The sequence below is a fragment of the Podarcis filfolensis genome (genome assembly GCF_964270895.1).
Source record: "Podarcis filfolensis genome assembly, chromosome: 1".
NCBI classification, from domain to species: domain Eukaryota; kingdom Metazoa; phylum Chordata; class Lepidosauria; order Squamata; family Lacertidae; genus Podarcis; species Podarcis filfolensis.
The window spans coordinates 120,626,233-120,651,200 of record NC_139604.1 but is presented as its reverse complement, the minus strand read 5'-3'; the positions used below and the strand labels follow the sequence as shown (position 1 = coordinate 120,651,200).

Below are 24,968 nucleotides of genomic sequence, written 5' to 3'. Positions count from 1 at the left end.
TGCCTTGAGCTCCCATTGAGGAAAGGCAGGATATGAATAAGTTTTATGAATGTGCTTTGCCTACTTGTTACAAATTACTTGTCCTTCATGAAAGCAGTCCAGCCACGTTCCCTTTAAGACAGAGCGGTAAAGTGGAACGCCTGCAACTTCACTTGCCTTTGCCGTGTCATCCAGCCATGTATCCACTGTATCACATGCAGATCTTAGATCAGATTCACCAAACTCGTATTTTTTTGACCAGCCGAGAGGAGCATATCGGAGACGCTCTTGAATGATGGCATGGAACCAAGCAAGAAGGAAATAGAGACGAGCGCGCTCATTTGGTGACTAGGGAGGAGAGAGGGGAAAAAATGTTTCTTCTTCTTCTTACATTGCATTCAAGAGAAGAACTGCATGCTTGAGATTACGAGGAATAAACCCTTGTCCTTACTTTGTACTTTTTTAAAAATCTTACGGAGTTACAGGAAAACCTCCTGGAGCAAGTTTGCCAAAGGAAACAGGCACAGTGCAGCCTTAGGACTGTGCTAGTGAACACAAGGTATTGCATTTGGACATCGAGTCAGAACAGATGGCCTGGTCGTTGTGGATATTACACGTTTAGGTTGCCTCAGAGAGAATGCCTGAATATTTGTCTGCTTTGTGCAGGCTAGAGGGGCTTACTAAAGCTCTGCACTGTCTTCTCCCATCCTTCCTCAGATGCTTTGCGCTCTACCTGAGTGTCAGCAGCAAGCAGAGGACCAGCACCATTCTCTCTGCAAGGTTGGCGTTAAGGAAACATAGCCTGGGAGGAGCTTCAACTTATTTCATTTAAATCAGTGAATGGTCAAAAGGCCAGGAGGATGATCTTTCCAATGCAAGAATTAATGAGTAACTGACACTCCCTTTTAGGTGGGAATAGGTGGGCTCTAAACTAAACTCTGATGGATCCCCCCCACTAGAACTTTTGGGAACCACCATATGCTGTCCCACTAATGCGTTGGCTAACTATAGGATCTGTTTATAATCATCGAGACAGCTTACCTTGCACATTCTGGACACCGGAATGCTGCTGAAGGTTCTCAGCATGTTGGCCTTTACCCCGGGGGGTGGTTCAAACACAAAGATTCTCCCAGCCCTCAGCAAGTTCACAGGCACCTAAAACACAGAATAAGCCCCACAATTATGCACTAAAAGATGACCCCCTCTTTCCCAGACCTCTGCAAAATGACTACGCCAGCTCAAATTCATGCTGAATCTTAAAAAGAGTCACGTTCTAGTGTCAAGAAGTATCTTCATGTTGTTAATAATAATAATAATAATAATGATGATGAACAGAAGTCACCCACCGGCAGCTGGTACAGAACGAATGCCAGAGCCTCATTCCAACAGAAGAGAACGGAGGGGAGGGTAAAGAACGTCTAGACATTTTTCATTTTGTATTTGCTTTTGTCCCCATTTACCGAGGCAATGTATTGAGACATTCAAAAAAACACATTGAGGTTTTATTTAAATAAAACTTTTTTAAAAATCTGCATAAAAGTTAATTTATTATTTTCTATTCATTGCCATTAAGCTGACTTTAGTGAGGAAAAGGTTAATGGATTTTTAAAAAGGCTGGACAGAGAACTAATGCGGGGGGCGGGATACTATCTCTGTGTGTCTGTTTTAAGGTGGCACCCTTCTCCCAGAAACAACAGTGCAGAAAGAAAAGGCTTGCAAAGATCCAGGTCATGACTAGGATTTTGCTTCCGAGCTGCTTACTTTTGGATTTATCTCCATCGTAAGGAAGAGTCTGAAGCAGGCATGAGGCTGAAGAGAATGTAGCTTCTTTTCCAGCTGCATCAGCCATCCAGGAGCCAGGTGGACATTCTTTAGCATGACCCATCTAGAATAAATGGTTTTTTTAAATGGATTAAGAAGTTCCAGTATACTTATTTGTACAACGCCAGAATAAATGCCAGACAGAGCAAAGCCTACCTGCCAGACTTCACTGCTGTATTGATTGCCTTATCAGCTTGGTTAAATCCTTCAGCGGAACCTGCCAACACAAAGTTTACAGTTTAGAGGCGGAGTTTAAAGCTACATTCCGCAGCATTTGGAGTGACAAGGATGCCCAAAGGTCTCACCGATAGCAATAGAGGTGATCTGTGTGTTTTGCTCGGCAGCAAGGTCTTCAACACGCCCACTGGCATCATAGCCGGGCACTGAGCACATCAGCACAGGAGTATTAGGCTTCACCTAAAATCCAAGAAGGGTGGGGCGGGGGAAAGGAAAAAGGTAAAGGAATTAGAGTAGTTACAGGACAAAGCAGGTTTGCTTTTTTCAACACCCACAGGAGCTGATCATTACTTTTCTCATGTTTCGGTAGCACAGGGAGGACTTGAGGGGAACAGTCGCCTAAGTGAACGGGATTGTTAACAGCACTCAGTAATAAAAGGAGTGGAATGCCTTGCACAGTTCCAAACAGACCTCTCTTTCTTTACATTCCTGCTGACTTATGGGCATTTAAGGTAGGTTCCGGATCTAGGTCGAGGTTCAAATCAAACCCCCGTTTTCCAATATAGGCTGAGATCCAAAGGTCTACTTGAGGTGTGCTGGGCGTCTTAGAAAGTGGGGCTTTGTTTGAGCAGCAAAACCTGAGCCGTATCACACACTGCTCCTGAAAAGTCTGCAAAGTTTCAACAGTGTTTATGCTACGTGGCGCTGGGCACTGCTGTTTTAAGATTCAGAAGGCTGAACTCCCCACAGGCATGCAGAACTAGAGTCAACCTTGTAGAAAAAGGCATGTTGTAATGCCACATAAAACCACCCTGGAAATTACAAGAGGAAGAAGCAGGGCTGCAAGAACTGCAGCCGACTGGGACACAGCGGCTGGCAGCCTGAGGAAACTCCATCTGCCTTGGTGCCTGCCCATAAAAACAAGTCTAGAGTAGGGTGATGTCAGCAGGTTCTTCTTTGTGAGTTTCTCTGGGCCCTGAGTGAGAGGTCAGGACGTATTTCAGAAGGAGAAGGAATTGACACTGGCCTATATTTATTAGTAATTTGTATTAGTGTAATATTGTGCATTTTTCTAAAATCTGTGCCATTTAAGCTGTCTGCTGTTGCTGCTTTAGCTTCCTGTACATCACATAGATATGTTTTTTGTATTAAGCGGTACAGAAGTGGTCGAAACAAAACGGAGAAAGAGAGTTTAAGCAGCATGCCTGCAGAAGTTCCACCTCAGGTTCTGTGGAACGGAATGGGTGTGACTTAAAATGCCGACTTGCCTCTGTGTCCACAATGTGTGCCAGGTCCAAGGGCTGCTCCATAATAGACATAAAGCTTTCTCCAAGGTTTGTGGAAACAAAATGATGCGCCATTGCCAGTAAGCGATCAGGACGGAAAGCCTGGATCAGGAGCAAGCGATGGACGGCCTGCCCAATGGTTGCTGAGCAGAAGAGAGAGAGAGAGAGAGAGAGAGAAAAGGGGGGGTTAAAAGTCATCAGGTAAAAGGCCTTGCAAAGGAGGACTGAGGGAGTATGCTTCTTCCAAGACCAACTTTTCCCAGTAGGGGAATAGAGACAGTGACTGAACCCTAGAAGCACATAAGCTACCTCGGATGTCCTCAGGACAAAGCACATGACAACGGCCCTTAGTTTCTGACCATGGATATGGTGTGCATACTTGCAGCCAATTCACACAGTATTTCAGTTGTAGGTGTTGCCGGGGGACATTTGCTACTTGCCACCACCAAAGGCAGACAAATGGCCAACTCCAATAGATGCCTTGTGCACGTAATACTGAAGCATCTTTCCCCAGAGCCGTAGAATAAATCTCCACACGCACCTGCATTGCCTTTTCTCCAAATATACTTAAACTGATCCAGAAATGGAGTTCTCCACTTACTTGCAGGTTTGTCTTCTGTCCAAATATATGGCACAGTCTGCTCTGGTGAGCTGCTGTCCAGCCAAATGCAGAATTGCTGTGAATCAGGTAGAGATAAAGAACAGGAACCTTGTGTTAGACCAAAGACCACAATGAAGATACTAAGAGTGTGTGTGGCAGTGGGGTGGGGTGGGAGACTGACATGGAGAAACAGCACCTACATCACTACTACATATTAAAGTTGATGTTGTACAATACATCGATCAGGCAGCTTTAGCTACCCAGTCCATGTACTGGAAGCAGTAAGTATGGAAGTGAAACACATTTGTCCTCCCCTCTACAAATTCTCAGCGCAAGGAACAAGTGCCGCGTGTTAGTAAAGGTAAAGGGACCCCTGACCGTTAGGTCCAGTCGTGGCTGACTCTGGGGTTGCAGCACTCATCTCGCTTTATTGGCCGAGGGAGCCGGCGTACAGCTTCCGGGTCATGTGGCCAGCATGACTAAGCCGCTTCTGGCGAACCAGAGCAGCGCATGGAAATGCCGTTTACCTTCCTGCTGGAGTGGTACCTATTTATCTACTTGCATTTTGACGTGCTTTTGAACTGCTAGGTTGGCAGGAGCAGGGACTGAGCAACGGGAGCTCACCCCGTCGCGGGGATTCGAACCGCCGACCTTCCGATCGGCAAGCCCTAGGCTCTGTGGTTTAGACCACAGCGCCACCCGCATCCCTGCCACGTGTTAAGGGTTCCCAATAAAGATAATGTCAAGGCTTCGGTATCAATAAGGCCCTCTCCCATTGCACCAGCAATTCATTTTTAATTTCAGTTTGGCAGCTTTGTTTGACGACAGTACTCACATCATCAGCTTTGACTTTGGAAACCAGATCCTTAAAGGCAGGAAGGCAACTCAACCTCATCATGGCTTCCAGTTGCTCCACAGTCAGGCCACTGATCTTGGGGAGAGGTGTGCTGCTGAGAACTATTTCCTTCCCTCTCAAGAAATGCTGGAATTCTGCATCATAGGTAGGCTCCCTGCAATTGGCAACAAAGGAAGAGCTCGTTAGAGAACAATTCACTATTTGTGCTCATGGACAAAAGCAGTAGTATTTTCAGCCTTCAAGACCATGGGAGCAGGTAAATAGTCAAAGTTGGGGAAAAATATGGGAGAGACGCACTTTGAAAATGTTATCTATAAGGATAAAAATTAATTATTATAAATTAATTTGGAGATGGTATTTAACACCAGTCAGATTAAATCAAATAAACAAGGAATATTCAGTGTTCTGTTGGAGGGGATGCCAGGAAATGGAGAATTATGTTCACATGTGGTGTAGGTATAAATATGTACAATTTTTTTGGCAAAGGGTGTTTAACAGAAATCACTGGGGTAAAGCTGACCGAAAGTCCAGAGGTAGCATTATTATCAATTTACGATGAGGTGGAAGGTACACAGGCTATGAAGGACTTGCTCACAAATTTATTGACAGCTGCACAAGTTGTTATAGCTAGGAAGTGGAAGGGGCAAGCAGAATATAAAATGAAGAATGGTACAAAGAGGTGTGGGATATAGCTGTTAATGATAAATTGACATGTGCTATTAAGGTAAGATGGGGAATATGCAGAAGAAATGATTTGGAGGAGATATGGAAGGGTGTTTGTAGAATTTGTACTGTTAAAACAGAAAAGGGTCAAACCATCGCAAGAGGTGTTGAAATTTTGGAAAGTTGGATAGTTACAATGGAATGGTCTCAGGGTGGGGTGCTCATTATTATTATTATTATTATTATTATTATTACTTTGTCAAAATGAAAAACAATTTTTTATATATATACAAAGAACAACAACGTGGAAACTGTTTACCCACAAGATCACCTTACCCCACATGGGCCCATTTGACCGCTATGATCGGCGGCTCGGCACTACTAGAACTGCCACTTAATACTCATTCCACATTTGTAAGAACTTGATAGTTTAATGCAGCGGCACCTGGACTTTGGAACTCCCTGACTATTGATATTTTCAGCACCTGCTAAAAACATTCCAGGCCTACCCAGAAAGTGGAGGTAATTTTAATCTGTTTTAGTATTTTAATTTTTGTATGTTTTAAAGTAGGGTTATGAATTTTTCTTGATTTTATTGACTTACCTTTTTGAAAACTTTCTTTGTGGTTTATTAGGCTGTATTGATTTTACAAATGCCACCTTTGCAAAAGTTCAGGGTATGCCTTACTTTTAAAGAACTGCCACTACACAGCCTACATTTGTAAGAGACTGAAGATTGGGCCACCTATTGAAAAAGCGAGAATTGTATGCTTACCCAATGGTGCCTTTCAGTTTTATTCTTGCCAACAGCATAGCGAAGGTTATGTGATCCTGATGCAGCATGCCACGTGCGACTCTGTTGAAAGCAACCTATCAGTGCAAAACGAGAAAGGTTAGTTTCATCTCCTACTGATAACATGGAACTGTTTTAACTTGATATGGCTTTTCCGAACCTGGAAGAGATCCTTTGTGATGATGGAAAGACGCTGGGTATGGTCTGTTATCCCCTTCAGATTCGGGTTCTCGTACAAGACATTGTGATAGATATCCAGGAAAAACTGGAGGGAGTACTGGTACAAGAAGTGTATCTAAAGAGGGAATAACACAGTCACACAGCAGCAAAAACAAGCCGCTTCTGTACCTGTGCATCTTATCATGTTGTGCAACAAACATGGCTAACAGGTAGAAGGCGGCAAGGCAAGGCAGTCGTGCTTTTGTACCTGTTTTAGTGACTCCATTGTGAAATAGATGCTGCTACAGGCAGTAGAAAGTGGGAGATACTGCTGAGACACAGTCTCCACCTCCTGCATGACAATATCGGTTTCTTCAACTTTCCTGGTGACCTCAGCCGCCTCTTTCTTGAGGTTCTCCAGTGTGGTAATGATGGTGTCGTCATCCAAGATCCGACCCTTCACTTCATTGAGGGCTTGGAGAAGCGACTTCTCTAACTGCCGCAGACGCAGCTGGAATTCACCTTTGGGTAGAGGAAAAAAGCCTTGAGGACAGTTCGAGCTATACACCACGAGAATCCAAGAACTCTGCAACGTCCCCCGGAAATTGTTTTCAGCCACAGAGCAACATCAGCACAGTCCTTAATTTAATTAGGCTTAAGGGTGAACAGAATCCATCAGTTTCACTTCCACAGTTGTTATGAAAATGACAGGTCAGACCCAGAGTCACCTGCAAAATGGGGGTTTTCCTGGCTCCTTCCACTCACTGCAGCTCCCTGTGCCCCTGGCAAGTTGTTTTGAAGGTTGAGGAACCCCCTGGAATAGCATGAGGCAGGCCAGAGTGGAATGGGGAAGCCTGAAGAATTCAGCGGCCACCACTGGATCCAAGCCGATATCCCTTGGGTTCCAATCAATCAGATTTCAGAAGGTTGGTAACAGATTGCCCTCACAAGACTATTTAAAAATGTAAAGTCCCTCACTCTTGGGCCCTTGAATGAAATTGAAGAGGTTGCAGAGTAACCCCCACATCCTGCAATTCTAGGTTTTTAAGATTATAAAAGCCATGTTTTTATTCAAATATTTGTACAATTACAAATAAACGTTTAATATATGCCAGTGATGAGGCACTTCATTTTCTAATTCAACTCATTGGGTGGACTCTAGACACATAAAAAACGCTGTGGAAATGCTTTTTTAATAAAACGTTTTATATTGAATTTGCCATAAACTCACCATCTAGTGTCACATTTGTATACAGTCATACCTTGGGTTGGGAATGTGATCCTTGCAGGAGGCATGTTCTCAAGCCACAGCGCTGCGTCTGCGCACGCGTGTGATTTTGCGTCATTTTGCGCATGCACCGAAACCCGGAAGTAACCCATTCCAGTACTTCTGGGTTTGGCGCGGTCCGCAACCCGAAAATGCGCAACCCGCAGCGTTCGTAACCCATGGTATGACTGTAATGCACTTAAAACGTTCTGTTTGCAACTGTATAGCAGAGTCCTTTGTGTCATTGGCTTGAAAACATTAAAAATAAAGTAACAGAAATCTCCCTCAATTTGAAAGATGCTGGAAAATGCACCCGTGAAAGAATGGGATTCTGACATTCTAGTGAACATACCCAGTGCTTTTTTTCTATAAAAAAAGGTTTAGGGGTACTCTTATTTTCCTACTCGTATTGAAATACCGCCCCTCAATGAGGCAAAACTTAAGATTCACAAAATGTTTAGGGGTATGCATACCCCTGCATACCCCCAGAAAAAAAAGCACTGAACATACCTGTGTGTGTGCAGAACTATACAATCTGGGTCAGAATGCAGCAGAGGGAGATTCTGCAAGTATCTCTAGTTTGTTTTAAGGCCCACTGACAGTAGTAAGTCCCGTCTGGGATTCAATTCCTGCCAATACTGTACCTTGAAGTTTGAGGAGATCAGAGCGCTTCTCATCCACATCTGGCCTTTCAGCTTTCAATACTTCATTCAGACACTGGCTCTGTAAGCTGCTGCGAGTTACTGTGAAGTTGACGAACGTCACGCGGGAGCAGAGATCTGGTGGAAACTCAACCTACCGAACAGAGCATAGTCACCTTTTACATTGAATCTCCTTTCCCTTCCACTCCCACCAACTGATGGTCAGATAAATCAAGTTTCTTGCTTACCGTTGGATCTCTGGTGGAGAGGAAAATGACGAACGATGGAGACAAATCAATATCCTGATCTCCCAGGGTAATAAGAACTCGGCCTCCAGTTCTACGGACTTCACGGTTCAGCACAGGGTTCAGCACAGGGTCATAGCTCTCCACATCCTGGGCAAGCATTCAGATAGGGGAAATAATTTAAGTATTAAGAATTGTACTTCCCTTCAACTCTGGAGTTGGTTCTAAAAAGCAATCCAGATATAGGCTGGGACTCCAAAAGTTGCTTTTAGGCACACCCAAGAGTTTAAACCCATTGAGATCTCTCGTTTTAATTAGAACCGCAAATTCCCATGCTGTATTACAAGCTGCCTTTTGAAGAGTCTCTCCCCAAGTTTCCAAAGCTGTTTTCCACACAGTGCTAAGTCCAAATCCCCTTGGGCTCATGGAACTAATGTTACAGTTCCTTGGATCTTGATCGTGGTCTTTCTGATATTATGTGGAGTACTCATCTTTCAGCTTTTCTGAAGCCCTTTTATTCAAGTTACACAATATTTGTTTCAACAACTCATTCGAAACTTGTGCTGGTTATAAAAAAAAATATATGCACAGAACTAACCTGGACAAGCAGAGGATTACCAAATCGCAAAGCGCTCTCCAAATTCTTCCTGAAAGCATCATCCAGAAAGCTGGTACGAGTGATCTTACGGTCCTTATATTCATTCATGATGAACTCTGTAGCTTGCCCAGAGGGGTCAATAATCAGGGGGTACCTAAAAAGGTTATTTAAAATTCAGAGAGCCCAGGAGGAAGAGATTTGTTCAACATATATTAACGGAAGAAGCACTTTCAATTTATGGATTCATGGAACAGATAAAAAGTTTACAATTGGCTATACTAGGTGTCCTTCAAGTATTTTGAAAAGCCTTTAGTTTGTATTTTGATATGCTGCAGATACCAAATAGGGGCCTGGAATAATTTTTACTTCAGAAATTGTGAGTGTTGCACGTAATGTATGTGTATATCGTCCAGTCTTTACTATTGAAATAGTTGGGCTCAAAGTTACATTACCTTTTTGAGCTTCTAAATTTCCATTCTGACTATAGAGTGCTCTGATCTAGCATGGCAATTCTTCGAACAGTGGTTTTGCCAGACGCCACTTGAAATTTTCATTTTAAGACTATGCTAGACTTCTCCACAAAATTTTCCTAGCACATGCTGTCTGTGCCAGCGGCCATTCACAATATCCTCTGGCAAATAACTCTGTGCTCACAATGTGTTGAATGAGCAGGTTTCACCTGTCTTTTAACAAGGCTTCTTATCTAAATGCCGAGAGCCCAGGCAATTCCAAAACACTCATAATCACTAAAGAAAGCCTGGACAGAAATGATCACATCAGAAAGGTTGAAATGGTACTTCCACTGGAAAGCTTTTCTGGCCTGAAGAAGCCATTGGTATGCACAAAATTAATTAAAAGAAAAGCAACAATACCGGTTAAATCGCTTGAGCATGATGGCATTTTCTGTGCACAGGTCATCTGCAGGTAGGGAACTTGCTTGCCAGCGAAGGCGTTCATCTGCGTTGGACAGGTATTCCGTCCTAGCAATGTCTGTACGGAACTGTAGGGAAAGGACCATTGTGTTTCATAGCCAAGAACTGACAAACTTTTGTGACTAGGTGAAGCAATCAGTTGTCTTTGTGCTACTTATGGCTTTGGGCTCCCACAAACATTGGCATTCTCTTGGCTGCAGACCATATTCACTCACTGCCATTTATGGCAAAGTGGGGGCAGAGCTTGAAGTCAAAGGAGGTGATGGCAATAGTGTTGACGAATCGTAGAATTGTAGAGTTGGAAGGGACCCTGAGGATCACCTAGTCCAAATACCTGCAATGCAGGAATCTTTCGTCTAACCCGGGGCTTGAACCCACGACCCTGACGGTAAAAGTCTTATGCTCTACCAACTGAACTATCCCATCCTAAAATACCCATGTTGCATCACCCTTTATTATCGGCCACCTTATAAAATCATCAGACATCTGGGAACAAAATAAAATGGCCTGAAGGGACATGATGGTTCTGCAGAGCGTATCTGGTTTTGTAAGCTGCTCAGGTGGGAGACCACGTGTGAAACATGCAGAAGCTGTTCTGAGCTTCACGGAAGAGGAAGGTGTACCATAAAGTGAAATGCTCCAATTATTTCAAGTAAATAGCAGCTGTCTTTATGACCTATGAACAGTTTTTTACCTGAATATTTGCTTGTTGCAAGTGATGAGACCATGTTGTGAACAGGTTCTGACGCATCTGTTGGTCAAAGTAACCAGCATAAGCGATGAAGGCTCCTGAGAGCAAGCAGTCTCCTGCAATGGTGGACATCTGGTTTTTGAAGGTTTCACTTGTTTTCTCCCATCTTTCACGCTCTGCAGACAAACTCTTCAAGAGAGCCGTACTGCGGTTTACCTGCAAGTAAAACCATTGCTTCAGTTAAACCAAAACTGGATTGAAGATTACTACCTGCCTTTGAAAACACGGAGAAATTTGTAATTGCACCAGATACAGGGCCAGGTTTTCAGCATCCTATTACGAAACACACATTTCAAATACCTAGGAGGCTGAGGAAAGGGGAGCATAACCACAACTTTATTTTTTATTAGAAAATGCAGCTAGCATCAACAAAGAAGCATAGCAAAATTGTCTGCTTATCAAGTTTGGCTTAAAAGGCAGCCTTAAAACCTAGAATATATGCAGCACTAGGCAGCTGTAGGAATTATTACAGAAGACACAGAAGTAGTGATACACACATTTTTAAATTAAGCTTCTAAAACTATATAAATTATACTGCATTTATTAACGTGGACAAATTTATAGATTACCTAACTATGCTATTGGTATTAAATATAGAAGCAAAATAAGTAAACTCTCTTCAATATACAAATGAACTTTGGATTTTAAATTCATGCCTGAACAAAGAGCACTAACAAGGAAATTGTGTAGAATGCTTAGAAGCACACATTCTATTATCTTTTTGCTTCCCTCAGCTAGACCACTCAAGGTTGCAGCTATAATGTAAGCCCTTAAGGAGACGTGATAAAAGTGGGAAACCACAGACACATTTCTAAGGAAGCGCAACAAGGATAAACTCATGGCTATCTCACTTTTGCTTCCACAGCAGCCAGATCCGCCTTAATGGCCTGAGCCTCGGAAATCAGCACGGCATATTCTTCCTTGTAGCGGGCAATGCTGGCCTCCAGGTCTCTAATCATCTGTTCTACTTCGTTGGCCTTCTGCTGGTTGTCTTTGGCATCATCTTCCAGTTTCTGCAGTTCGTTTCTCAGGGGCTCTACCCGTTTCAACATGTCGGCATAGTTCAGCTGGGGGGTGGGTGGGAACATAACACCAGGTCACTCAGTTCTGGGACGCTTAAACAGTTCTGGTTTTAAAGCTTTGTTATTTTTAAAGCCACTGTGGGATTGTCAGTGACCCGCTGAGCTAAACAGCAAGAGGCAGGAAACCACCTTCAAAATATGACTGAGCTTCTATAGTATTTTATCCTAATCCAGTTAAATACCACAAGACAAGTTACCTGTGCAATAGCCCATTTCACCATAGGGCCACAGGCCAAAGACGCTCTGTTCACAATTTCATAATTGTAACTTGGATTTGACAAGTAGTTCTTCTTCATCTTCTCCCGTATTGCATCACTGGAATAAGGGGGTGGGGGTGGGGAGAGAAAGAGAGAGTTTGAGAAAGTATCTGGACAAGCGTGGTGTTACCATCCAGCATGCAATTGCCAAGCCTGCAAGTTATCCCATCACCTTGGTAAGCAAAGCTATAGAACACAAATACCTCATGTCTTCAATATTAAAGTTGACAATGCTGGTGATGAAATTATCTTTCAGAATAACTGGCCTGATCTTTTTCCAGTCATTCGTCTCCTCACCCAACAGGAGACAGATGGATTCTAAAGCCAGTTTTACTGCCGCAGGTGGGTTGCCCATAGCTCTTACTTCAATAAGGTGCTGCTTCTTTATAGAGCTCACAGCTATTAAGGGGAGGGAAAAAAGGGTTCAGCATGCAAAAACAAACACTGAAGGCTGCTGCTGGGAATAGGAGAAAGAAATTTGGTTCCAAGACTGAGATTTGGCCACAATGGAATCCACTGAATGGAGAGTTTCTTTCTGAGAATGTTCTCCTTGAATCAAGATGAGATTTGATAATTTGAAGCAGAAATTGAGCCCTAAAAATTTATGCCTTTTATCTGCAACATGCAATAAGTGTTGCAGGAGTCTTCGTGAACCATTTATTTCTGTTCCCTGCAGCAGCCACTGTAAACCTGCCAATTATTCACCTGATCTCCTCAGCAGAAAAGTTTACAATGGTTGGGATGAAGTTTTCCCGCATTATGATGGAACGGATCTGTTTCCAATCAGTTGTGCTTTCACCCAAGAGCAGGCAGATCGACTCCAACGCCAGCTTCACGGCAGCAGGAGGGTTGGCCATAGAACGGACCTCCACCAGATGTTGTTTCTTTATTGATTTAACAGCTAGGAAGGAGCAAGCCCAATCAGCCAGGAGAGAAAAGATAGTGATTTGGGAGAAAACAGTGAAGAGCAAGATGATTAGCAAATCTTGAGGATTGGTGTGAAAGATTCTTAAGCTTCAGCAAAAATCAACCTTGATTTAAAAAACGAAAGGCACAATTTACCAGGCACACCTCCCACTGTTTTTTTAAAGCCAAGGGAAAAGGACCTGGATGTTTCCCAGATTCTCAGCCTTCAGAAACACCATTTCAAAACACACAAAACTATGATAAGCAACTGCAAAGCCTTTGTCAAAGGCATAGCCAGACTGGGTACTTTTTATCATGGCAGATGAACTTCTTGGTTTTGTTTTTAAAAGAATGCTTTTGTACTCAAAGCCTTTTATTTAAAGACAGCAACATCCATATACAATGTGGATTATCTAGCAACATGATCTGGCATTCTGGAAAGCTGCACTACTTGTGCTTCTAATCAATCAGAGCCCGAACCTGATTATTGATCAAAGTATTACCCAGAAGAATTAAGCTGACAAGCCAAAATGCACTGATTTTTTTGGGGAGCCGTAAAGGGCATATTCGAAAGCATGGAGCAAAATGTGCCTGTTGCACGCAGCATATTGGAATGCACTGAAAAGCTGCCCAACAGATGACTTTCACATACCATTTTGAGCCTCGATGACTGCAGGCTCCACCTTATCCAGATCTTCCTTCACGCTCATCTGCTTGTCTGCAATGCCCTCTTGCTGTTTATGCAACTGCTCCTGGATTTCCTGGCTCATAACCTGGAAGCAAGTTACACAGGACATTTCAAGAGCCCCGTTCTTACCCTATCTGCTCTGAGTTAAGAGGCACAACTCGGTGCGACAACATGCACTAAAAAGGACTTTAAGGTCTTCACCTTTTTCTTCTCTGCCTCTTGCTGATCTTTCACCATCTTCTTTAGCTTATCATTAGCGGCTGCATTCTTGACTTCCAGCTCCTGGCTTTTTATCCGCAAGTCACGGCGAAGTTCTTCTACCTAGAACCGACAGCAAATTCTCAATTACAGTGAACTCTTTTCAAGACAACTTCCAAGGATTGTCATGAATGGTTTCTTCCTTCTTCCAATGCTCTTTCCTTAAGACTCATACCTGGTCAACCGTTTCCTTGATCTTCCTAAGACCAACATTCAAATGCATCTGCTGCTCTTCCAGCTCACTCCGTTTCTCATTGAACAAATTGGCATAGTGGTTGATGAAGTCCAAATAATGACGAGGAGTGATGGCCATTGTTCTGCCGCCACGTTTGGCTAGACGAGCATTAGCCTGCCAGAAGGGGAAAAGAGTGTGTTAAAAACTGATGTACGTATTTTAAAATATCCTTCGAAGCAGGAAATGCTTTGAGGACTGCAAGAAGCTGCACAAAAAGTGGGAGGACAAACCAACCTGATGAAGGGTCTGGTGAACAAACACACAACTGTTCACGATGGCTTCCCTATGTGATGGTGGCTGTGGCAGCTTGTCATAGACAACTGGCATGTAGTCTGGTACAATGTAGTTTGGCTTTTCTAGGTCCATTTTGCTGGTGAACTCTTTGCCAACTTGATAAAGTGCCTCTGTCGACCAGTCTCCAAACCAGTTCAAGACACACCTAAAGCAAAAGATGACATGCTATGAAGACTAACCGTAGTTTATAATCCTGCTCATCTGAATTATCCCATACACCACTGTAATGGATGTAATGGAAAATAAGCAGTTGTGTACCTGTTGAAGAGGGCTGGAGATGTAGCTGCTCTGTCCTTCAAGCCCTCAGAAGATGGGTTCATGGTGAAGACCACATGGAGATTACGAATGACTTGGCTGGTGAACCATTTGTATAGTTCTTCATGCGAATCCAACATCAAACCCTCTTTCTGGGCTCCTTCCTTACACTGAGTCATAAGTGTGGCATATTCGTCCCCTTCAAACAAGCCAGGAACCTAAATGGAAGAGAGACTCGTTAATTTACAGACAGGTCTCTGAATTTTGCGTTGAGACAAATATTGATGAGGATCCAATGACAATCTGAAATAAGAGCCTCTAAAAAATTGTTAAGTTTGGGCAGTAGATTGTTTTGTTCAAGAATTTTATGGGCCTGCATAGCAGCTTGTCAGTAATCCAGAATCTCTTAAACAGGATTGGATGGCACAGTTCGGATCCCACCCCCCCAAGTCCAGCCTTTAGTAAAGTTACCTCTCCATTGGCCAGCAGAGTATTCATTCTCTCCAGGAATCCAGAATCAAGTACATTTGATTCATCCATAATGAATGCTATTTTCTCATTCTTGCAGCCAGATCGTCTCAATACTGTTCTCAGATCTTCATCAAAGTCTTCACCAGTGTACTTTCTATGCACCTGTGAACATCCGTTATAGATTAAACATCTATGATTTTATCTAGCCTGCCAAGCTTGATTTAATGCTGCAAGAAACAGAAGCTGGACCTTCAGTTTAGGGAAATGGGCACACCAACCTTAATTTGGTAGACACTTAAGCCATTCATCCAAGCCACAAATCGCGAGAGAGTAGTTTTTCCTGCTCCACTAACACCAATGAGAAGTAAGTGTCCCTGAGGCTGACGGAAGATTCTGAAAAGAGAGTCTTGACTTAGAAGATGAAGTACTGACTAGCAGACAATCCCATGCATGCTTACTCAGGGGTTAAATTATATTGTTTTCAATGTTGTAGAAGTAACTGGTAAACAACCATCGCCTACAAAAATACATATGCATTACTGGTACATAGTAGGCAGTATTCTTTGTGTTCCTGCTTTAGCACTCAATGTGATAAAAAAAAACTGTATCCCCTTTCTAAATAAAAAAACTGTATCCCCTTTCTAAATACATACTAGACTAGTTTAGAAATGTATTTGCCAAGGTGCTGCAACTGGAAAAAAGTTTAGAACACAAGCGTTGTGTACCTGTCAATTCTTAGCACATGGTCCAAAACTTCATTGAACAAGACAAGTGGTACGTCAAGTTCTTCTTCATAGAAAACCTTCAGTCTGGCTTTCACGTAGTCTCTTAGCTCTTCTTGATTAACTGGAATATAATCCTAAAAGACAGTGCAAACAACTTATATACTTGCAAACCATAAAGCATCAGCATTAGAGCTGTCCTTGCTTATGACAGTATCTGAAGATGCACAAAGTATTGCCTATTCATGAAGCTTATCCACCCACCTCAATTAGTTGACTAACAATAATCCCCAAGCTTTTCCCAAGTAGGAAACTGGTGGGCAACAGGCAAATGAGTCTTCCCAAGATGGGGAATGAGAAGTAATCCCTGAAAAAATCTAGTGAAGTTTGCAGAACATCAGCTGAAGGGCAAGAATCAAGACAGCCACGTGGGAGAATTTTGCACATAGGCTGGATGCAACATGCAGCCTCCAGGTGCCCAGTTTGCTGCAATGTGCTTAGTGCCAACCCTGATCATACTTTTCATCAGCTGCTGGCCAAGTAGCCAGCAGTCGTAGACTCATTTTTACAAGAAGGGAAGCAGAAGAGGCGAAATGTATGTGAGTTGGACAAGGGGACAACTCAATTCCCATACAGGCAAACATTCTGCCTGAAGGAAATATGGATAAAATGTGCACCTAATTACATTTTAAGAGACACTCAAAATCCCAGGTAGCTCAATTCTTGCATGAATCTCACACTAAAACAGATAGTAGCTACGGTTCGTTACACCGGGGGGAAATTGAGAGGTGCTCATCCTCAAAAGGATAGCTGTGCCCTGATAACCAAGGAAGTTTTTAAAGCGAGGTCAAGACTGTAACTTCCGATGTAAACACACCAAATGTAATTATGCTCTAAATTATTAGAAGAAATATTATTCAAACCAAGTCAACATCTGCTACCAATGATTAAGTCATGATAATACAACTTGCAACTGATTAAAGGAGAAGTTTTAATGTCATAGGCTTTCTCCATCAACCGAAAAAGCAGAAAAAATTAAATGCAGCACACTTCCATATAACCACGAACTAAAGCAATGTATCAATGTATTAAAGTTTAAGTAACCAGCAGAGCTTATACCTTGGATAGCCAATTGCTGTACAGAATGGGCCTGGCCATTGCTTTCTCTTTGTCTATGTTGGGGAAGTGCTTCAGAGCTACCATGTCAATGTTTTCATCAGTCCACCGTCTCTCCTCATCTTCCACAAGCCTAGATAAAAGGAGCAACCATTAGTATTAGAAAGCACATTAACAGCTTGAAGTTAAGACTTCATGATAGATAAGCTTTGGCGTTAATACTGTTTCAAAAGTGTGAAATGCACTTCTCCCAACTACTAGTGAAACGTAATGGTTGCATATCACTTGCAACGGTCTAAGATTCAGGGACATCACTGGCAAGTAATTCATGTTCTGAATATTCCTATAACTAAGCAATTTCCCTCTGAGTTTGTCTCATCTTTTGAACCTTGACACTGGCATTTACATCATATGCCCAGAGTTCAAATTATGAGGTGTGAAAAGTAGTGCTCAGTTAACTTGAAATTTGCTCACAAATCTCAAGAGGTATCTAAACATGTTTTAAATACACTTTCCCCCCAGTTAGCTGTCCATTTTTTCCTGCACTAAGATTTGGGTGGAAAAATGGCCCATAGCAGTGATACTGAAACAGGACCAATAAATACTTCCACTAACTTTCCACCCCCAACAAAAAGCCAAAAAAGCCAAACCCCAGGGATCTAAGAAGCTACCTTATACTAAGTTAGACAACTGGTACATCTCTCAGTCTTTCCTACCCTACCTAGAGATGCCAGCTACTGGTGAACAAATGGCAAACTGAATTTATGGTAATGTGCATCCTTCTATTTCATCAAAAACATGTGCATTTACTAGAAAGGGCTTATTTACAGTACAGTAAACTGTGTTGTGTTAATTAAGAAAAACATATTGGAACGACTTGCTCCAGTCTGAACACACAAGAGGAATTCTTTGCAGCCTGAATGCTTGTGGACTACGGTATTATACTACCAAGTGTGCAGTCACACTTTATTCCAGTGAGGTGCAGTGCCTAGTGTTGGACTAGGAACTGGGAGGCCAGAATTGAAATCCCTAATCAGCCATGAAGCTCACTGGGTGACCACGGAGCAGCCACTGTGTTTCAGCCTCGCTCATGGGTTGTTGAGAGCATAAAATTGGGGTTGGGAAAGAGACTGTGTACCCTGCCTCCTACCAAAAAGGAGTTTTAAAAAGTATACTGTGATCTCAGTTGGAGACAGCATGGTGCAGATAATGTCAAGTTTGCAGGTTCGATCCCCCTATGGGACAGCTGTGCAATCCTGCATTGCAGGGGGTTGAACTAAATGACCCTCAGTGTCCCTTCAACTCTGCAATTCTATGATTTCACACTTTACCTGTCTTGGAAGAGACGCAGGGCTTCATGCGCCCAAATTCTAATGAGCCCTTCGACAGGCAACGTTTCCAGCGGTCTCAGAGCTTCGAAGATCCCTCTCACCCATCGAGTCATTTCACGGGGTGAATAGATGTAGTGTGGCTGTGTGTCTTGAGTAAACCTTTCCTGGAAGTAACAGGATAAGGAGTTATCCATAGTAACCAGGGAAGTATTTTTTAACCGCTCGCTCTAGACATTGGATAAAAAAGCTGCAAAGAGCTTTATCATTCCAGTTACCTGAGACATTGTGTAGAACTCAACCATGGCTGCAGTGAGAGGTTCTGCATACGTGCGGAGAGATGGAATGAGCCTCAACATAGCACGATTGAAAGTGCCGTAGATCTGAGTGAGGGAAGCTGGGCCAGGATAGTCCACGTACACAACAGGAACATGGCGCAGAAATCTAGAAAGGCATACAGGAGAGGTGAGTTCTGTAGCACCTCAGCTATTAGGCTAAATACATGGGTCTAGATATGGTAAAAACAGATCCTGAAAGCTTTCACTGCTCCTGAAAGCACAGCACTGGCTGCTATTGAGATGCCAGGCCACGTTCAAGGTGTCAGAACTAGCGTGCAAAGCCTACTGCAACAACAAAAAGACTCTGAAGTTCTACATTCCAGCAGCCAAAGCATTAATAGAGCATTTGAAAGGCTGAATCCTACTTCTTAGTAAAGCACATTAATATGAATGTGGACTGCAGGTTTGATCCTTAAAGCTCCAGCAACTTATCAACAGCAATGTGGACACATTACCTATGTGAAAGAGGCTTTCTTCCAGGATCTGTAGGCGGGTTACACGCTCCAACAAACTGAATTCGCTCCAGTTTCACCCATGTCTGGTCAGATGTGCGGTAGAAACCTCCATGTTCCACCATCTGAGGATTTGAGAGAGGCGGTTACAACGGCATTTAACTACGACAAAAAAGTTGAGTTCTTTAATTTGACTTATACTCACCTGTCTGATGAAGGATATTACTCTCTGTGTGCCGTATTTATCCATATCCGGCAAGTTGATTTCGTCACAGAAGAGCACCAGCCACTTTCCTAGCTGGACAGGAGCCAACACCACACCGTTAGGCGTACGCCTGTATTCACAGTAGTGATCAAAGGTTTTCAGGAGCAGCTCTGGAGTTGTAGCACTGGAGAAATTCAGACCAACCACCTAAAAATGCAAGGATGTGATCAGAAAAGGAATATGCGGCAAGATCCAAGAGGCATAAACACTGCCGACTGGTGACAGCTTTTAAAGTTTTGTTGCTCGCCTTCCTTTGTTCTTTATGAATGCTGCTAATGTTTCTATGGGAGGAAGTCAACATCGTGCTCTTCTGCTAGCATGCCAGGTTAGCTGAATTTGTTTTAACTGCTTTTTGTAAACTTGAAAAGTGGTATCTAAAGTTCTTAAACTAACAAACCATTCTGGCTCAGAGGCAGTAATGAACTATCTACACAACGGCTTGGCAAAAATAGAGAGGAATGAGTGCCTCCTCGCTCGTTCTGCTTATTGCATTGTTGTGCAGAGAGATTTAATTAACCGTGGAAGATGAATAAATTATTCTGATCTTCTGCAGCTCAGTGGCATTTTAAAGCCTGCAAATGTGGTTACTCATTCAGAATGTTCGGAATGGGAGAAGGTCACACACAAAGAACTCTTTACCTCCATGTCAGGCAAAGCCCTGAGTGCACTGAAGAGAGTCATGGTCTTTCCAGAACCTGGCGGCCCACACAGTACTAGGGGTTTGTGCTCCGCAAGCCAAGTATACAACAATGCTTCATGGCGGACGGTGTCTAAGGTTGGCACCACAACATCAGGAGCTGCCACTTTGTGAGTCTCGACTTCAATCTGCGGGACCTTTGACTGCCAGGGAATCCACTCGCCAGTAATTGAGACCTATGGAGGGAGAGAAAGAAAATTAAGTATCCGGTATTATCTGCTTCTATTGCTGCCAAAGCAACAACTTGGTGTTGTTTAAAGCAGCTACTTCAAGGTTTAACATTAATTGCAAAATTAAGCTGATCAAAAGCATTTAAAATAAGTTTGTGTATATATTGTTGGTACTACTGGCTTCTATATATTTATGTTGGCTCTGCTTTTGTTCGCTGGAATTAAAAAAAACCTGAAGTGTCTCCACTAAGCTGACAGCAAATTAAGAACACTTTATAAAAGATTTTAACAAAGAAACTCATTACAGACAGCAGCTAATACACTTCTGAGTGAGTGGTGGAAAATGACTCTAAAATACCTGAGTATACCATCTAAAAGCAAAGTATGCTTTTCTTTTGAACTTATTTATTCTGATATACAAGTGTATGAATTAAAAACCAACCAGATCAACAAGGCTCAAGGATCAGTCTTTAAATCTGATGACAGCCTTAGATTCTAATCACCAAGAAATTTGTTTAGTTAAGCGCACGTCCAAAATGTAAGTGCACTGAATAAATATGCTGCTGCTAAGTCTTTGGAAGAAGGCTATCAAATCATCTATTTTGTTGTATTAATTAAGTTTTGTGCAAATAGCATCAATAAGTAATTACATTAAGCCTGGCATTTAGAAAATGGAAAGGTTTATTTTTTACCTCGTAATCAATGATAGGTATATTTGGTGCAGAAGGCAGTGGCACAGTTGTGATTCTCCTGATGTATTCACCCAGCTCGGCTCTCATCTTCAGACGGCTGTCTCCGCAAAGGGACCACAGAATCGCATACACGAGGAATCGCTGAGAAAGTTCAGAAACTGATCAGTAAAAGTGCAGAAAAAAAGGGAATCCCACACAAGAGAGCCACATGAAAACTAACAGCAAGATTAATTAACAAGGCTGGCAGCTTGACAGTTTCCTCTTTTTTATTTACTTAGCTATGGGAATTACCTGAATGTAGCGTTCCAGCTGATCTATCTGCATAGGGAAGTCTGGATGGTTGGCATTGTACTGTGCTACATTGCGGCAAGCCTGGTGCAGCATGGAGAAGAGGGAGCCAAGACAGCGCAAGCGTGTGAGGTCCATGATGTGCTCCAGCTTGAAAGCATGCTCGAGTGCCTTCGTCACCAGCCCATTTGATGTGAAGTATGGCTGCATAATTGTTGCTGCATCTCTCTGAATCTGTTGAAACAGCATTTCGTCAACCATTATCGGGCAAAATAGAGCTGAACTACTCGTATAATAATTTGCGTGCCCACAGCAAGGTGGTATTGCAATCTTTCATGTTATATACTCTTGAACTATACCTGCAACATTGGGGAAGCTGCTTCCTCTCCTTCATCTTCCTTGCCCTTTCTCCTACGCTGAGCTTCCTCTTCACCTTCATCCAGAGGGATGCTCCTCAGTCTGGCCAGGAAGTTGTTGAAAATCATGTCAGTGCTTAGAACATCTTCACTGAACCAAACCATGCCACACCTTGACACTGTGGCCAGAGTAGCATACTTCAGATCTTGAACTTCAAACATGATGCGCACCTATGGAAAAAGCAGAAAGATGGCTTAGAAACCAGTGCCGGCCTCAAAATTATCTGAGGACACAGCTGTGTCTAACTTCTAAGAGTTTTCTCCTTCGACTAACCTTGGCCCATGCCCTGTTAAGAGGCCACTGGGAGCATTAAGACAGCATTGCAATCAGAATGGTACAAGTTAAACCTCAAGTAATATTTTATAGCCAGCCCTTTAAGTAAGGCAGTTCCTCATAATCTAATGGGATTATCTAACTGGCAAAGCCCAACATGACAAAACCAGGGAGTAACAAACTGTGTCTGCTGGAAACACCTTAAAATGAATTTCCTGGCTGACACAAGCATCTCAAAATTACCAGAAATTTTGCCAATCCGGCTATATTGTCCAAGCAGATTTATTTTCTTATTTGGGAAAAAAAGTAGCTAGCCTTACGTTTGGTGGAAGGCTCAGACGTTCTCCATTTGGCAGTGTCAGCAGCTTGTTGTCATCCAGAACAGAGTTCAAATTCTCAACCCACTCAGGATCAACATCTCCATCAAAGATGATCCACTGCCGCTTCTGTAGTTCGCCTCTCACGTTATCTATTATCCTAGACAAGGGAATAATGTAGGGCCATGTGAGAGAACGTCCAGCCAGCCCAAGTTCTTCCTACACCAGGGAGAAATTTCTAGCTCACACCTTTACTTATAGCACACACTCACTTTCTCAAGACATGCGTGAACAGTCCATCTGTCCACTCTCTGGTGTTGGGATCGAGAGTGCCATAGAGATGGTCTTTGCTGATGGCTTTGGGATCGATGATGTGGGCAACACCTTCCACACCCTCCAGCCTCTCCAGTGCTTTCAGAAGAACTCTCCAAGCCATGGTCTTTCCACTTCCAGATGGGCCCACCATCATCAAACCGTGATTGATCTGGGTAATTTGGTAGAGCTGAAGAACCTATGGAGGAGAAAAATCAAAGTGTTGAATGAGGAACATCTTAATGTAGAATGCTTTGGGTGGGTCCAACTGTCATGGTCCAAAAACAAGGAAGGCCATCACTTTGTTGAAGCTAAGCAAGTCTGGGTTTGCTCATTGCTTGGGTGGGGGACACCTGGCAAACCACATGTATACCACCTTGGGTTCCATGTTGGTGGAGAGATGACACATAAATACAAGAAAGGTATAATTATCTTGCTTAGATTTCTAGAAGACTGTTTGTGGCCAGATCTCACATAACTTTGTGCTATTTGTTGGCAGTGAGCGCTGATGCAACGTACCTTTTCAACCCACATGCTGCCAATGTCCTCCCCATCGCCGTACGTCAGGTACATTTCCTGACAGACCTTCTTAAGCTCTTCCCTCAGGGCAGTCATTTCTCCACGGTGATACTGAATGCCAGGGAACACATCGGACAAGAGACTGAAAAGCAATGGGATGTCTTCTGCAACCAGTTTGGGTACCATTGTTTCACAGACACTCTGGATCAGGATCTACACAGAAGAACAAAAAAACCAACTTGCTTATTAACTTGTGTGAGAAGCATCATGAAAATACTCAAGTGATACTTCTGGGTACAATATCAAAATTGAGATCCTACATCAGAAATACTTTTTAATTATTATTATTATTGTTATTTACTAACTTTATATACCACCCTTCATCCAAAAATCTCAGGGTGGTTCGCAAGTTAAAAATGCAAAATAGAAGCACAAATAAGATCTACATGCTAGATAAAATGTACAGAAATAAAAGCTTTGTGAATGATGCAATGTCAATTACTGAATTTTCCTTTAGATTTTTAGATTCTATACTATGGAGAGGACATGAAGTTTGTTCACCTTCATGATGAACAGCAGCTAAAGCAACATGGTAGCCAGCTAAAGCAACATCTACAGCAGCAAGAGGCAGGATAGGCTTGAATACAGGGTGCAAGAAAACAATCAATTTAACACCATACTCCTTTTGTGCGTCCATAGTCTCCAAGCATCTGTGTATGTAACTATACATTCGTTCTGTCACATGTAAACCCAGGCTATACCTCTTGTTCTGGCAAGTTCTCAGCAATTTCTCCTTCATCAACCACTTCCCCACGCTCCTCCTTCTCCCGTTTTATTCTCTGAATCCTCTCTCTCTTCACGTTGCCAGCACTGATCAGGACGCTCTTCAGAGCTCTCAAGCCAAAGTCATAATGGCTTTGAGAGGAGAGCTGCTCATCACATAACCTAAGGAGCCAAAGACACCAACCGATTAATGCTGAAGTTGGCTTGGAGCTGGATGCTTTTGCAAGTTATACTACGGTTGCCTGAGAAATGATCTAAGCACAGTCAGACGCATCAAAATAATTGACGATTAAGTTTCAGAAATATAACAGTGCTGGCAGCAGGTTGGGCCAGTTAATGCTGAATTCACACAGCTCTAAGAACAAATCATGCTATGTGCTTCTACTACCAGCAGTGTTTCTTACTTGAAGAATGGGACAATCTTGTTGGCAAGCACTTCTGCTGTCCGAAATCCCTGGGAATACAGCATGACTTGGGCAATCAGCTGACGGTCAGGTTTTGTCATGGCCAAGCTCCGGAACAGTTTCTTCAAGTTGTCTGGGAGATTTGATCTACCGGCATAGCCAGGGTTCATTGTGATGAAAATTGCCATGTCTGCGCTCACTTTCACTTGTTTGTTCAGCAACTCACAGGTAATGGTGGTGGAAGCTGGAAGCAAGCGTTGGTCGTTCAGTTTGCTGTTCTTAACCAAATCAACTTGCGTATGCATGCACACATGAAAGGAAGTCAGCAAGGCTAGCAATTAGACTTCCAAAGCCCAAAGAGGTAAAGAATTCTCAGAGAAGCGACACAGAAACATAAACCACCCTAGTCTTTAGGGAAAGACAGGGAAGCATGAATTACTCAGACTTCTGTTCTTTGTGGATTCCATACCTTCTCCCAATAAAAGCCACTTATATTGAAATACTAGGGGCTGATGACTCTTGCTTGCTTAGGTCTCCAAGCTCCCTCCTCTCCAAAGTCCCCTCCTTTCCCCCTACTCTTTGTCCAAGCACCTGCTCCCCATAGCCCATCCCCTTACTCATCAAACCTTTGCAGCTCACCTGTGCCACCCCTCTCACTCA

At 42.9% G+C, this 24,968-nt stretch overlaps 1 protein-coding gene across 1 annotated transcript in view; it reads right to left on the bottom strand.

The window, feature by feature from the left end:
- Window positions 1-24,968, bottom strand: part of DYNC1H1 (dynein cytoplasmic 1 heavy chain 1) — a 56,930-nt gene that overhangs the window by 5,451 nt on the left and 26,511 nt on the right. The window contains exons 30-70 of the mRNA XM_083607863.1: window positions 24,309-24,552; window positions 23,883-24,066; window positions 23,122-23,334; window positions 22,563-22,801; window positions 22,294-22,450; window positions 21,643-21,870; window positions 21,287-21,517; window positions 20,996-21,136; window positions 20,076-20,309; window positions 19,377-19,583; window positions 19,175-19,296; window positions 18,660-18,825; window positions 18,385-18,548; window positions 17,057-17,186; window positions 15,941-16,074; window positions 15,494-15,608; window positions 15,216-15,377; window positions 14,748-14,962; window positions 14,430-14,634; window positions 14,136-14,309; window positions 13,904-14,023; window positions 13,667-13,787; window positions 12,814-13,009; window positions 12,049-12,166; window positions 11,621-11,836; window positions 10,713-10,925; window positions 9,959-10,086; window positions 9,087-9,240; window positions 8,492-8,638; window positions 8,247-8,397; window positions 6,604-6,857; window positions 6,337-6,471; window positions 6,159-6,253; window positions 4,700-4,874; window positions 3,865-3,940; window positions 3,246-3,406; window positions 2,106-2,217; window positions 1,957-2,017; window positions 1,741-1,864; window positions 1,021-1,134; window positions 157-327 (exon numbers count right to left, since the gene is read on the bottom strand). Of these exons, the coding sequence (XP_083463989.1) occupies window positions 157-327; window positions 1,021-1,134; window positions 1,741-1,864; window positions 1,957-2,017; window positions 2,106-2,217; window positions 3,246-3,406; window positions 3,865-3,940; window positions 4,700-4,874; window positions 6,159-6,253; window positions 6,337-6,471; window positions 6,604-6,857; window positions 8,247-8,397; window positions 8,492-8,638; window positions 9,087-9,240; window positions 9,959-10,086; window positions 10,713-10,925; window positions 11,621-11,836; window positions 12,049-12,166; window positions 12,814-13,009; window positions 13,667-13,787; window positions 13,904-14,023; window positions 14,136-14,309; window positions 14,430-14,634; window positions 14,748-14,962; window positions 15,216-15,377; window positions 15,494-15,608; window positions 15,941-16,074; window positions 17,057-17,186; window positions 18,385-18,548; window positions 18,660-18,825; window positions 19,175-19,296; window positions 19,377-19,583; window positions 20,076-20,309; window positions 20,996-21,136; window positions 21,287-21,517; window positions 21,643-21,870; window positions 22,294-22,450; window positions 22,563-22,801; window positions 23,122-23,334; window positions 23,883-24,066; window positions 24,309-24,552 (6,707 nt within the window). The remainder of the gene's footprint in view (window positions 1-156; window positions 328-1,020; window positions 1,135-1,740; window positions 1,865-1,956; window positions 2,018-2,105; window positions 2,218-3,245; window positions 3,407-3,864; window positions 3,941-4,699; window positions 4,875-6,158; window positions 6,254-6,336; window positions 6,472-6,603; window positions 6,858-8,246; window positions 8,398-8,491; window positions 8,639-9,086; window positions 9,241-9,958; window positions 10,087-10,712; window positions 10,926-11,620; window positions 11,837-12,048; window positions 12,167-12,813; window positions 13,010-13,666; window positions 13,788-13,903; window positions 14,024-14,135; window positions 14,310-14,429; window positions 14,635-14,747; window positions 14,963-15,215; window positions 15,378-15,493; window positions 15,609-15,940; window positions 16,075-17,056; window positions 17,187-18,384; window positions 18,549-18,659; window positions 18,826-19,174; window positions 19,297-19,376; window positions 19,584-20,075; window positions 20,310-20,995; window positions 21,137-21,286; window positions 21,518-21,642; window positions 21,871-22,293; window positions 22,451-22,562; window positions 22,802-23,121; window positions 23,335-23,882; window positions 24,067-24,308; window positions 24,553-24,968) is intronic.